The following is a 14,568-nucleotide window of genomic DNA, read 5'->3' on the forward strand; positions in this document are numbered from 1 at the left end:
CACTGCTTTGTTTTGTGCAGTAAAACGGACCATAATGAAACATGACCTGAGGTGAACCTTTGTTTCTAGACTGCAGCTACCTGAATCCAGCAAGTAGGGGACAACACAAAACCATAAATACAATATAAACATGAAGACATAGTCACTGTATTGTTTCATGCCACTTTAATTAGTAGTTAGGTACAGTGCAGAAGAGCTGCATGATACAAAAAATTACAAAACTTAATAAATCTTCCTAAAAGCTTCACAAAACGTTCATCAGTTATCTGTAAAAACAATCATAAACAACATATTTAATGAACGATACAATGTACAAAGTTATGCAAATCATACAAGTTCTTAAACGGAGTATAAAATGTTTATATACATGATTTAATGCATCTTGGCCTCATGAGGGCAGCATTGGTTCACTGTGGCCTTTGGAGGTACCTCTGCTTTGTGCTATGTGGTTATCTCAAAGACAGATTGCTCTGGAGTCACATTTCTTAGATTTGACATAATATGAGCAGGTTTTAATGTGCAAAATACAAAGCAACATCACTAAGTGCAAATGCTATCAGGAAAAATTACTACCAATAAACGGATTGTTGAAGCTATAACATTTATCATCCATAGCAGCTGTTAAAATGTGGCTATGTAAATTATTATTTGGTTACAAAGACACCTCAAAACAATAATTACTGATGCAAAGTCCAACTGATTCAAACTCCGAGCCCTTAAAAGTGAAAAATTCCCACTCCTGTAAGTTGCGTGACAGTGATTTCTGATGTGACAATGAACAAGGAAGTTAAAAACAAAATATGCCATACCAGATTAACCTCCGTTTCTGCGTGCCAAGCCTCTAAGCCTCACCTTGATGTGTCTCCCTCTCTCCTTCATCACGCTCAACCTCCTCACGAATTTCTTCATAGCCTCTCACTGTCCTAAACCCAGACAGCCTCCTCCTTCTCTTCACCACAATTACTGCCACTATGACCAGTACCATCATACCCATTACCCCAAAGGCTACCCCTGCCTTTTCACCACCTGTCATCTGATTCAATTCTGGGTTAATCTTCCGTACCATCGCCTCAATTTCCTCTGGTTTTGCCAGTTTCCACGCCTTGGTCCGCCCCACTCTGACCCAGTTCTTGTCTCCCTCAGTCATGACCATAACCGTGTTTGTGGCCTGCATGCTGACAAGTGGAGGTTTAGTGAAAGGAGGCAGACGGACTGGAAGCAGTTGGTTTAGTGAAAGGAGGCAGACGGACTGGAAGCAGTTGCCCACCTGTGAACAGTCCTGACTGGACACAGTAAAGAACTTCACAGCCGTCGCTCACTGTAGCGAGGTGCTGACTGAACTTGGGAGGGCAGCGACGTTGCTGCGCTGCAAGCGGGTTGTTTGACTGACAACTGAAGAGACCTCCGAATGGTACTGAAAATCTGGTGCCAGTTTCATAGTCGTTGCTCACGCAGATCACTTGGCCATCTGAGAGAAACTTTTCTGGAATGAAGTTTGGGGGGCAGCTTTTGGTGTTGGTGAGGGGGTTCAGGAGAGAGGGGCTGTATATGCCTCCAAACAGAAACCCTGAGTTTTCTGGGGCCTCTCCGCTGACAGAGCACCAGTAAGTGTCGATGCGAGCAGAGCGAACATGGTAGTTGTCCTGGCACACTTGACGATGGCAATGTGATAGCCCCAAAAACCCACAACGATATCTTTCGTCATGACAATCATAGGAAGTGTAACCCTGCTGTCTTGCTTCTGATCTGAGTAAAGTGGCCGAGTAAGGTGAACGACAGGAGAAGTCGCCTGTGTCAGGGTTTTTCTGGGCCAGGGCATCACATAGTGGACCTGCATCTGAGCTGAGAGGAGTACATACTTGGTAGACACCACCAAAACTGAGGTTTGTAGCAGGGCCCTCGCAGGAGGAATCATCAATATTGGCCTGGAAGTTAAAGTTCTTGGAGTTGACGTCGACACATCCAGGCCGCGTGTTGACCCTGTAGTATCGCTCTATGGCCTGGCTCAATGCAACAGCCACTTTGCCAACTGTAGGCTGCGGCAAATCAGGGAAGGTGTTGGTGTTTATAAAGTAGTGGAGGGGAAATCCAGACCGATCAATAGCAACCAGGTTGTTCCTGGTACTTTCTTGCCACTTCTGCAGAGTGATGCCAGGATAGAAAGGTATGCCTCCATGGCTTTGGGTAATAGAGTATGTAATATTGGTCTGATACGCTGCAAGTGATGAGCTCTGTTGGGTGTTTTGACTGCTTATGTCAAACTTGAGTTTGTCAAAAAAGTTTAAGCCTGCCTGAGCTGAGACAGTTGAACTCTCTAACACATTGTCAGACACATATGACGAACGGAGATAGTCTTCCTGCACCAAAGAAGCCCCGGCATCAACACTAGTGATAACATGGGTTCCGTAGTCCAGCACCATCTTCTCTGAGAGATAGTCTGCGTTCCTTGTTTGGTTGTTTTCAATTGCATCGGCGATCTCTTTGGCTTGTTGAGCAAAGCGTGTGTCCAGAGTGAAGTCTGGATAAGCCTTCACTGTGTAGATGAAGTTACGAACCTTTGAGGAAAAAGAGCACATGTCATTATGTTATAGGTTGTTTTTGTTTCAGTTCATTAGTAGTTAAGGTGACATCTGTAACATCTGTTCATCTGTTCAAGCTCGGTAGAAATGCCAGTTTAGCTGTTAAGTTTCTAAAAATTTCCAATGGGGGGAATTTATGAGTAATCCATGGTGAAGTAGTACTTTTTTTTATACATAAACAAAAAAATTGGAAGATCATTTTAGCTCTTGATCCATAATTGCTGCCACAACTACTATCATCTTTTTATTTTATTCACCCAAACTATGGAAAAAAGAAACTCACTTGTACTCTGGTTGTAGTTGAGGAGTCTTTGACCTGATGGGTTTTCATCCTCTTGTTCTCTGTAGAGAATTTTCCATTCAGCAAAGACAGGAAAGATATGTCTGCATTTATGCTGTTAGATGTAGAGCTTTTCTGCTCCAGCCAGGAGCTGATTATCTCTGAGTTCGTCTCCACGCCCGTCTCCTTGTTGGGGATGACAAACACCTCATCTGGGATCAGGTAGAGTCCGTCCTCGCTGGTCTGGCACTGGAAGTAGCTGAGGTTCATGACCCGACCCATGTCCATGTTCCGGAGGTTGTCCCAGCCTCCGCCCGGCAGCACCTCCAGCGCTGTGATGGAGAGGTTGGTGGAGGCGCGACATTGTCTGAGCCAGTTGGTGGGGCGGCTGATGGGAACAGGGGAGCAGACATGAAGGAGGGAGAGAGCCAGGAGGGTCAGTGCTACCTTCATGATGACTGAGGCAGACGGGGCTAATACAGCTGCACATAAGGTTCAAACCAAGTTCCTCCTCCTCTTACGCAGTTTATCATATGACGAACAGGAAAATCTTGTTTAAGAATAGGTGGGGGAAGATGAGGTTTTACTTTCACTTCCATGTCTGTATTTTATTAACCTCAAAGTATATATGCACTTCAGACTACTTATTAAGAGAAAAAAAGGAACTCAGTTGGCCAAAAATGAGCAGCCCTGACTTTAAGACCCTTTTTAACCTGACTACTCCTCCTAAGTTATACCTAAGCTTATTTTCTATCTCAGAAAAATCACCTCACAGTACAATCTAACAACATTTACAGGCAACATCATAAAACATATAATAAAAGCCATTAAAACTGTTTTTTATACACTGCAATAATTATGATTCATGTTGTCTAAACTTTCAAGTGATTTAAAGATGTGACTTGTCAGTCAGCGTATTCCTGGCATGACCAAAGCTGAGTGCACTGCAACGAACTCTAACATGAGAGTTAAGAGAGAGTTAATATGCACAGTTGTAATTATGAGACCACCGTGCAGCCTGAGGACAAACACCTCAGCCATGATTTGTCAAAAAAACAAAAGACACATATGTCATTTACATATTTTGGTTAATTCATTTTACCCCTCCTAACACACTCACTGCTAAAAATCTGAAAGCAATGGGACTGGAAAAAGGTAAAAAAAAAAAAGAGCTAAAGCGCACACGAGAGTGTGTTTGAGTTTAAGGGGAAATGACACTTAAGTTCAGCAGAAACCCAGCAGACCAGAGCTTAATGGTACACTGCTTTGAATGTGTGTTCTGGTGATATGATCTTTCTACTTTTAAGGTAATGGCAAAAAAGTTAACAACTTCCTCTTGTCAAAGGGAACAGAAAGCAAATAACAAAAAAGATATAAGTTAAAGGAAGTGGCTTTGTTTCCACAAGATATACGAACTGTCACATGAGCGGGTGTCACTGGGAATGTCCGGAAAATTTCTGACTATGAGGCACCTCCCAACATCAACACCAAACAGTCAAGCCTGAGCTTAAACGTTTGACATGCTACAAAACAAAAATACGCATGTAGGACTGAACTGGACTGGACTCAGATTTAGAATAAATACAGTTTAAATGTAGAACAATACAAGGAGCATAGTATAATGTTTTGACTTGTACCAAGTTTCTCAGTGTTTATTTAGGGTTAATATGTAACATGGCATAAATAAATGACTTTCAAACTTAACTGGCTGCCCCCCTCCCACACTCCACCTCTGGAATGTATGTTCAGACTAAAACAACCACAGGTGATAAGACTCAAAAATTTGCTGTATCATGTAACAAGTGCACCTTTGTTTAAAAACAGATTCTCATCTTTCAAGTGACTGATATATAAGAGGTCCTGTTTTTTAAAACAGCAAAATACATTTAAGTGTATTATTCTTTTTCACTGCGTAGTAGGGGAGAGTGGGGTTGGTTGGGACAGAGGGACAGTTGGGTCCAACAAACCACGACTTTCATCCAAGAGAGCGGTGTTTGTGTCCCGTAAGATTATAAAGCCAAACCCTGTTCTTTTTTCCTAAACTTAACCACATGCGTTAGTTGTTGAAGGAAAAATTAACGTCAATTTGTGGTGTAGTGCATTTATTTTGAAAGAGACTGTATGTAAACGATAAATTTCCTGTGAAAATGGAAGTGTATCTTGAAATAAGACAATGCATGTAACAGGCAGAACTTGACATGATGTCCCAGAACATCTACAGTCAACACACCCAGGGTACCTTACACGTCGTTTGTGGACATGGAAACCAAACGTCAATATGTGACGAGGTCGGAGGGAGAATGCGATGTCATTTTCTTTTCTTTTTTTCACTTTTTTGCATTTCGAAGCGGAGCTCAGTGTACGCTCAACTGATACACAGACAAACAGCACTCTATCATAACAAAAACAAACAGCAGACAAAGACTAGACAATGCACCTCACACAACAAAGGGGAAAAGAGTCATACAACAGAAATGTCATATTGGCATAACAATATTCCAGACTAGCTTAATCGCAACAAGTACAAGTTGAGAAAACAAACACACACACACACACACACACACACACACACACACAAATGCATTCTTGCAGAGATAAGAACAGAAACCAGACACTGTTCTAAGTTAGACCACATATCTTTTCTCACCACCCCTCAGCTTCAATAATTTTTTTCTATCTCAATGACCTTCGTTATTTGTATAGTATCCTTCCAAAATAACTGGTGTTTAAGGAAGCCCTTAAATCTACACATCAGGGGTGTCAAACTCATTTTAGTTCAGGGGCCACATACAGCCCAATTTGATCTCAAGTGGGCCCAACCAGTGAAACCACTGCATGATAATCATATAAATATTAAACCCTTCAAATGTTTCTGTCAATCTGAAAACGTTCATCCATTTACCAAAGAAAGAAAGAAAATTATGTGCAAATTCAACAGTGTGTCTAATTTTTCCGCTCTCAGTCAGTCTGCTCGTCACTTTCATTACTTGTTACTTTTGTTTTTCATGATTTCCCACTAAAGTGGAAGCTGTTGTAGAAGCAGGTTAAGTCGTCCCCTGCCTTACAATCTGAAGTTTTGTCAGTGTCAACATAGTTCCAGAAGTCTGATCCAGATTCTTTTGTACTGAAGCTGCTGGTTGACAATATTTTGCACAATGTTCAATATCATTAAATGTGACCACAGAGAGTTTTTATTGTCATATCAGGGAGCTGTGTTCTGGTCAGGGTGAAAAGCCTCTAAGGCAGTATTTTACATGAGGAGATCCAGCTCCATGTTTAAACTCATTTTTGAGCACATTGTTTGAACCTAACCCCAAAATGCAGATTCAATATGACAATATCAAAAAGGCAGACTGTTGACTGTTGACATTTGTCTAGTAGCCAGAAAGGTACAAATTATTTTCAATTGAAAACACCTTGTGAATGAGTCAACAGTGTTTACCAAAAAAAAAAAAAAACAGTTTCCATAGTATAGGGAAGTCTAAAGTATCAATTATAAACGTTTTTGTTTATCTTCCTGTTTTGCAACCATCTGTGATTTTTTTTTATGGCCGGCTGACAAACTAACAGTTTGTAATTTTCATCATCATTTATTTCTCTTCAAGTGTATTCTACAAGCAGGAACCAGTTGATTAAAGGATTGGAGAGAACAGATAGTGCCATAATTTCAGTGAACTGGTTATAACTCACAAGTTGTCCTCCTTCATTGACAAAGTCATTTATATACAGAACACTCTGCAAAGACTCTTCCAAAAACTGGTTTCCCTTCAATCACAATATTGGAATTAATAATAATAATGATATTGATAATAATAATAATAATTCATTTTATTATAAGCACCTTTCAAAGGACACCTTACAAGCCACAATAAAATAAATAAATAAAAAGAAGCAGCAATGTATCCATGGATCAAAAGTTAAGAAAATTACTAGACAACAAAAAAAAATTGTAATTATAAATATAAGGTGTAAAATCATCATTATAAAAGCTATCTAACCTTATAACCATATGACAAAATTAAACCATGTAACCTGCTGCAAAACTTAGTCTCTGCTGTCAAGAGGATTTAAACTGAAAGCATAACCAACTCTGTTTTACTTCCTACAAAAACACTGGACCCATATGACAAGGTTGAATTTGCAAAACAGCGGATGAGTACTTTCCAATAACATGAATAAAACCCAGTCCTTATGCAAGTACATTTTTTGAGCAAAAGCAGCTTTTAAAGTGAGGCCTAATGCCTCAGGATTTAGTTTGCTGTCTGCTTTTTCAATTACTTCTCTTCATGCTGACATTTTTCATTTGATCTTATATTAGAATGTTAAATAGACAAACTAAATATTTGCTAGTTTACATGGAAATTTGTCCTATTAACTTACTAAATTACAGTTATCTTTCTCTTGATTACATATTAAAGATTCTGTATATCACGTTTTTTGTTGGAAAAGTAAAATTTGTGTTGCATACAAGGAGAACATTTTATGAAAATGATCCATGGTTGCCAAATTATACTTGTTACAGTAAAATATGTCCATATTGAAAAATGACCTGAGTTGAACCTCTCTGGCCAACAGGCCCTCCTCACTGTGGCAGCCTCTCTGAATGTATTATTATTGAATCCGACCAGTAGGTGGCAACACGAAACCATACAACTGATGCACTTTACAGCTGTGTGAGTCCCTACATCCTATATGAAATGCATCCACTTGACGGGCTCAACACCTCACTGCTTCTGCATGTATCAAAAGACTTTACTGGTGTGTGAATGTAGATCATAGCTTCTGCCATGCCTTACCTTAACTTTTTTATTTAGGCTATGTGAATCATTGGAGTTCACCTGTGCTAATTGTCATGGCAAATTAATTCAAAGTAGTCTCTTCTTCATATGCCGCCAAAATGTCATCATTTTGGATGAGGATGGTTTCCCTAGTCTCATCAGCCGGGGATACCTATCGCGTCACCCGCGCTGAAACCCCGCCATGTGTTTTGTCTCCTGAAGATAAGAGGAGCACCAACGAGCTGGTCACGCCCGTAAAGCCTAATTTTTGTCAGTGATGATTAGCTGCGAGTGTCACCAGCTGCTGTGTTGCGTCCAGCCTGGCCCCTCACTGTTGTCTGCTGATACCAATCACCGCTTCAAATTGGCGCAAACAATGCAAACAGAAACGTCACACATTGTAGTGCAGGGTTTCCAATCCAGGTTACTTTTTTTTTTTTTCAACAAACTCTGAAAACCGTCTGTTCGCGACAAAAGTTGGCGGAATCAGACGGTGTTTCTTCTTCATTTGGGCCTAATTACAGACGTATAAACACGTTTTATTCAAGGTCATTTGTCACAATAGCCGTTGATACATATTTTAACAGTATTAGTGTTAGAATATGTGGGAATAAGCAGTGCTGGACGCGTCGGTCCCCGTGCGTAACGGTGCGTAAAAGCGCCGCTCCAAAACATTCCCCGCTCTCTTCTGCGCTACTGTGAGTCAATGGCTGTGCGAAATCATCCACCTGCTCACTCTGTCACTGCTCCCTACTCAATAGTAAGCAGTTCATTCAGATTTCCGACACTTAATACTATTAATCATCTTGAGTCTTTACTGACAGCTATAGAGGCGCATAGTAATAGTAGTTTCTCACATTGCGCTGTGAGTTTGTCAGCACAAAGTCTTGTAAATGCCATGGACACTGACCCACAGCTTACTTATTTTTCTGCATGAGATATTGGAGTCGGTGGTGCTGACTGACAAGATATTCAGAACTAAATAATGCAACTAGGCACACATGTAAACATTGACTGAAAGGTGATTTAGGCTATACCTGAACTTTTTTCTCAAAGTTCCTGCACAAAGACAGAATATATAAAATGTTCTAGGCTATAAACAGTTTGTCACAATTAATATCATTTGTTCAAAACTGTGATAAAATCACACGACACACTCTATAAATTAAAATAGGTTTATTATTTTCTACAACTGCTATAACATTCTTTACAAACCACAGCATATGGTGACAAAAACAGCAGGTTCAGTGTTTTCTATTATAGAAAAACTGTAAAATCGCCAAAGCAAGCTCAAGTTCTTGGAATGAATGCAGCATTTTGGTCCACACATGAATTCAACGCCACCAGAAAGGCGTTTGGTCGCATTCACTGTCCATTAAGAGAGGGTTCACTTCTTGGCAGCAGCCCGTTTGGCAGCCTTAGGTTTGGCGGCAGCTTTGGGTTTGGCAGCCTTGGCAGCCTTAGGCTTGGCAGCAGCCTTGGGCTTGGCAGCCTTGGCAGCCTTGGGTTTGACCTTCTTAGGACTCTTTGCCTTCTTGGACGCAGCGGCCTTCTTTTTCTTAGGTGCCTTCTTGGCTTTCTTCTTGGGGCTGGCCTTCTTGACCTTCTTGGTCTTCTTGGGCTTTTTGGCTTTTTTTGGCTTCTTCTTGGTCACCTTCTTCTTGCGAGGTTTGGGGGGGTTCTTGTTCAGCTTGAAGGAGCCCTTGTTTCGGACCAGGGTTTTGCTGGCCACCAAGCGTTTGATGGCGATGAGGAGTCTGGTTTTGTTCTTTTCCACGTCATATCCCCCGGCCTTCAAAGCCTTCTTCAGGCCTGGCAGGGACAGACCGCCGCGTCCTGCAGAGGCCGCTGCCTTCAGTATCAGGTCTGACACTGTAGGACTAGCCTTCTTCTGAGACACCTTGGCTTTCTTCTTTGGAGATTTGGCCGGACCCGGAGCCTGCGCTACCACAACGGGCACACCAGGTGCAGCAGAAGCCATTGTTATAGCACTAATGCCAGCTGTGAGTGAGATCCACAACGAGAGAAGGACAGAGTGATATCTCTGCTGGCCCCTTGACAGGTTCACGCCTCATAAAGCCCCCATGAGAACCGTGTAGAGTGAGCCTCTCCACCACCGCGCGCCTCTTCTGTCTCTCAAACTTGATAAAGTTTGTGTTTTCTCCAGCTGGATTATCCAATAAAATCCCTGCGTAAAATGTTGGATATCCATATGAAAACCACACCATAATATTCAATGTCATCTTAACTTTCTCTCTATATATTTTTTATTCAGCAATTTAATATAAACATATCAACATTTGCTGTGTAATTACAAGATGACGGCTGTGAAGTGAAATTTGAGACGCGTATTTTGGGCATTTTAACAAGATTACACCCACTTAACAATCAAGTACAGACTTTTCCAAATGAATACGCTTACATAGTGGTGTGTCTGACATACTGGCTCCAAAACTTAGTTTCATTTCAGCCGTTTTTGTTAATTAACTTCATTTAAAGAAGAGCAAAGAAACACAGTTGCCTTGCAGACCCATCATGTAGTGGTCTCAATATAGATAAGAATTCCCGAGACGCAGAGGCGGGACAGCTTTCATAATAATGTGGGGTAAGAGAAGTTAAAGAACAGAAAGTATGAGTTTTGATATCATATGTTATATAGTAAAAAATAAATGTAAGCTATTGTAAGTCTCCTTTATGGAGGGAGATGGACCTCAGCCAAAATAAGAGTTATCAGTCTGTAAAGAGGAGCGGCACAAAAACGACTTTAAGATTAATTTCCCGGGTCTTTTTCTGACCTTTCTTATCTGTATGAGACCAGTACGGGATGAATTCACATTAGTGTGTCTGCATTTATATTTAAAAAAACAGTTTTTGTCGTTTAAAAGTGCAGTCCATGGTTTGACAACCTCTTATTAATAATTGTATCTAGATTATGATGTCATTTTAAAAAAAATCGCGCACTGTCAACTACTTAGAGATAGATTCATTTAAGCAAATAATCAATAAATCAATCAATCAATGAAAGGATATTATTATTGCTTTTTTGCAGTCGAACATGTTTTGCTATTAGTAGTTTGTTATCACTTGTATTATTTTATGTATTGTTCTTTATTTTTCTGTACTTTCGAATTCTTCTTCTCCCTGCACTGTATTTATTCAAATTAATTTTTCTTGACTTTTTGTATTTTAATTGTGCAAAAATAATAATAAAATAAGATAAACTATAATCAGTGGCATCAGTCTGTATATTCATGGGACTCCCTTTATTCAGTCTGTAGAGGTGTTAGTAAATTAACAGCACATAGGATGAAGATAAGATCAACCTTAATTGATATGAAATCCAGTCATATTTCAAACATAAACTATGATTTACTTTATTTTATTTCTAACTTTGTGTGAGGGTTTTTTTTTCCTTTTTTTTGTCACATCTGTGCACAATCAATAATTATGTTTTTTACCCAATTACAAGTAGTTTTACATAATTATGTGAATTATATAACAAGATTCAAGAGTTTGAGTTGTTGATGATTAAACCAATTTTTGTGATTTCTTACATTATTATTTGTCTGATGTGTGTGCAAACATTATCAATGAGAACATCTCTTTAACAACAGTAAAAAACATTGAATTTCTTTTTGTCTTTGTCCCCAAAATTCATGAAATGCGCCTTTAAATCACTTTGAGTTGGAAAATAAACTTGAAATCTTGAACTAAAACACGACCCAGCACCTGGGCTACACCCTGACATTATTTGTTTTAAACTTTTCTATTCAAACCATAAAGGTTTTATTTTTGTCTCTTTTGTGCCCTCTATTATGTTTTTTAATGTGAGATAAAGTATGTTTGTGTGAGAGAGGGAGAGGGAGGGAGGAGACTGGCAGATGTGCTCCTGCCTTCTGTGGTGCAGTGATAGCGCCTCCTCCTGTTACACACAAATACACAAACACACACACGGTACATAACAGAGTGAGTAGAATAAGCTTCAGTAAAAAGTTCTGTTCTGTTTTTAAATAGACTGTCGATGGCAAGGCAGTTACCTACATATTAAACTGTCCACTGGAGGTCATAGATGTGTGTGTTTTCTCTGTAGATGAGGAGTGTGTACCTTTAAATCCACTCAAACACTGGCCTGACATGTCACATCAGATAAACTTGTCTGAATCTCAATGGGGAACTTGGACAGAGTGTTAGAGGAACTCCCTTAGACACATGTCTTTATCACTATGCAGCTTGGGTCAGATTTTGTTGTCCCCATAACTACACTGAACAAAAATATAAATGCAACACTTTTGTTTTTGCTCCCATTTTTCATGAGCTGAACTCAAAGATCTAAAACATTTTCTATATACACAAAAGACCATTTCCCTCAAATATTGTTCACAAATCTGTCTAAATCTGTGTTAGTGAGCACTTCTCCTTTGCCTAATCCATCCCACCTCACAGGTGTGGCATATCAAGATGCTGATTAGGCAGTATGAATATTGCACAGGTGTGCCTTAGGCTGGCCACAATAAAAGGCCACTCTAAAATGTTCAGTTTTATCACACAGCACAATGCCACAGATGTCGCAAGTTTTGAGGGAGCGTGCAATTGGCATGCTGACTGCAGGAATGTCCACCAGAGCTGTTGCCCGTGAATTGAATGTTCATTTCCCTACCGTAAGCCGTCTCCAAAGGCGTTTCAGACAATTTGGCAGTACATCCAACCGGCCTCACAACCGCAGACCACGAGTAACCACACCAGCCCAGGACCTCCACATCCAGAATGTTCACCTCCAAGATCGTCTGAGACCAGCCACCCGGACAGCTGCTGCAACAATCGGTTTGCATAACCAAAGAATTTCTGCACAAACTGTCAGAAACCGTCTCAGGGAAGCTCATCTGCATGCTCGTCGTCCTCATCGGGGTCTCGACCTGACTGCAGTTCGTCAATGTTGTGGATCAAGTGGCCCATGGTGGCGGTGGGGTTATGGTATGGGCAGGCGTATGTTATGGACAATGAACACAGGTGCATTTTAGTGATGGCATTTTGAATGCACAGAGATACCGTGACGAGATCCTGAGACCCATTGTTGTGCCATTCATCCACAACCATCACCTCATGTTGCAGCATGATAATGCACGGCCCCATGTTGCAAGGATCTGTACACAATTCCTGGAAGCTGAAAACATCCCAGTTCTTGCATGGCCAGCATACTCACCGGACATGTCACCCATTGAGCATGTTTGGGATGCTCTGGATCGGCGTATACGACAGCGTGTTCCAGTTCCTGCCAATATCCAGCAACTTCGCACAGCCATTGAAGAGGAGTGGACCAGCATTCCACAGGCCACAATCAACAATCTGATCAACTCTATGCGAAGGAGATGTGTTGCACTGCGTGAGGCAAATGGTGGTCACACCAGCTACTGACTGGTTTTCTGACCCCCCCCCAGACCCCCCAATAAAGCAAAACTGCACATTCAGAGTGGCCTTTTATTGTGGCCAGCCTAAGGCACACCTGTACAATAATCATGCTGTCTAATCAGTATCTTGATATGCCACACCTGTGAGGTGAGATGGATTATCTCGGCAAAGGAGAAGTGCTCACTAACACAGATTTAGACAGATTTGTGAACAATATTTGTGAGAAATGGTCTTTTGTGTATATAGAAAATGTTTTAGATCTTTGAGTTCAGCTCATGAAAAATGGGAGCACAAACAAAAGTGTTGCGTTTATATTTTTGTTCAGTGTAAGTAATCACTTTTACTTCCTTGAGCAAAGAGTCACTGAAACTGTTTCAAATGTGTCTTTATCCATGTCATGGTCAGAATAGCTGCTGTGTTGTGCTCCCTCCAACCTCCTCAGTAAGGAACTTGGGTTAAATGTGGTGTTGGTGGATTAAATCACAAGTATCAACCAGTGTCTGTGAAACAACTTTGACATTCACTTCAGCAGATAAAAGGCCTCCAACCTCTCTGCAAGTAGTGTTAATGAAACCATTGTTTAGTTACAGGAAATGTCAACGGTGATTTACCGTGGGGGGTGTATTGTCATCCAATGACCTTTAAGAATGAATCCACAGATTCATGATCGCCTCACAATTCCTGTGAAATGTAAATCATGTGGTTGATAAGACAAAGATTGTGGTACGATTGTTGTGTCATGAATAACTTCAGAAAAAATACAATTTAAAAGCTGAATGAGGGTGCATTTGTAGTTTTATTTTCAAAAACTAACAAAAAACTTGTATTTTATAAACAAAGCAAATCCTATGGCATATTAAATCAAGATAAAAGTGTATTCATAGCTCAGAATTAAAGGTCCAGTGTGTGGGATTTAGGGAGATATATTGGCAGAAATGGATTATATTATGATAGGTACATTTTCTTTAGTGTATAATCACCTGAAAAAAGAATCATTGCCATAGAATGAGCCATTTATAAATACATAGGGAGCAGGTCCTCGTCCGTGGAGATCACCAGCTAGCACTGCCATGTTTCTACAGTAGCCCAGAACAGAAAAGAAATGGGGCTGGATTGGACACACCTTGAGGTAACCTCCCTCCAACACGACCAGACCGTCCTTATCCTGGAACCCACAGGGGAAAAGAAAGCCAGGAAGACCAAAGAACACCTGTAGAAGGTCTGTCGAGGCAGAACTCAAGGAATCAAGAACATCCTGGAAGGAAGCGGAGAGGATCGCCCAACACCGAACCAGCTGGAGGAAGTTCATGAACGACCTATGCTCCCCACGGAGCAAAAGGGTTTATGTCAAGCCAGAACGGAAAAACAACAGTGGCTTTCAAAGGGCCATTAGTGTTTTCGCGTTTGCACATCGGCTACTGTGGTTAGCAGCCCCTGTGCAGCAAGCACAGTCAGAAAAACACTGAATTTGTAATGTAAAACTGCTTTACGCAGGGTATTCATTGGTTTAAATCAGCAGGTTCAT

At 40.7% G+C, this 14,568-nt stretch overlaps 2 protein-coding genes across 2 annotated transcripts; both read right to left on the reverse strand.

Moving 5' to 3' along the window:
* Positions 1-148: 148 nt before the first annotated feature.
* Positions 149-3,337, reverse strand: LOC126394894 (macrophage-expressed gene 1 protein-like). Its single transcript, XM_050052036.1, has 3 exons — positions 2,863-3,337; positions 1,247-2,555; positions 149-1,212 (listed from the first exon to the last, which is right to left on the reverse strand). The coding sequence occupies exons 1-3, from the start codon at positions 3,310-3,312 to the stop codon at positions 842-844; spliced, it is 2,130 nt and encodes a 709-aa protein (XP_049907993.1). The 5' UTR covers positions 3,313-3,337; the 3' UTR covers positions 149-841.
* Positions 3,338-8,798: 5,461 nt separating this feature from the next.
* LOC126394892 (protamine-like protein) lies at positions 8,799-9,694 on the reverse strand. Its single transcript, XM_050052035.1, has one exon. It carries the CDS (start codon positions 9,616-9,618, stop codon positions 9,025-9,027), a length of 594 nt encoding a protein of 197 aa, XP_049907992.1. The 5' UTR covers positions 9,619-9,694; the 3' UTR covers positions 8,799-9,024.
* Positions 9,695-14,568: the final 4,874 nt, after the last annotated feature.

This window comes from Epinephelus moara, chromosome 8, assembly GCF_006386435.1.
Source record: "Epinephelus moara isolate mb chromosome 8, YSFRI_EMoa_1.0, whole genome shotgun sequence".
Taxonomy (NCBI): domain Eukaryota; kingdom Metazoa; phylum Chordata; class Actinopteri; order Perciformes; family Serranidae; genus Epinephelus; species Epinephelus moara.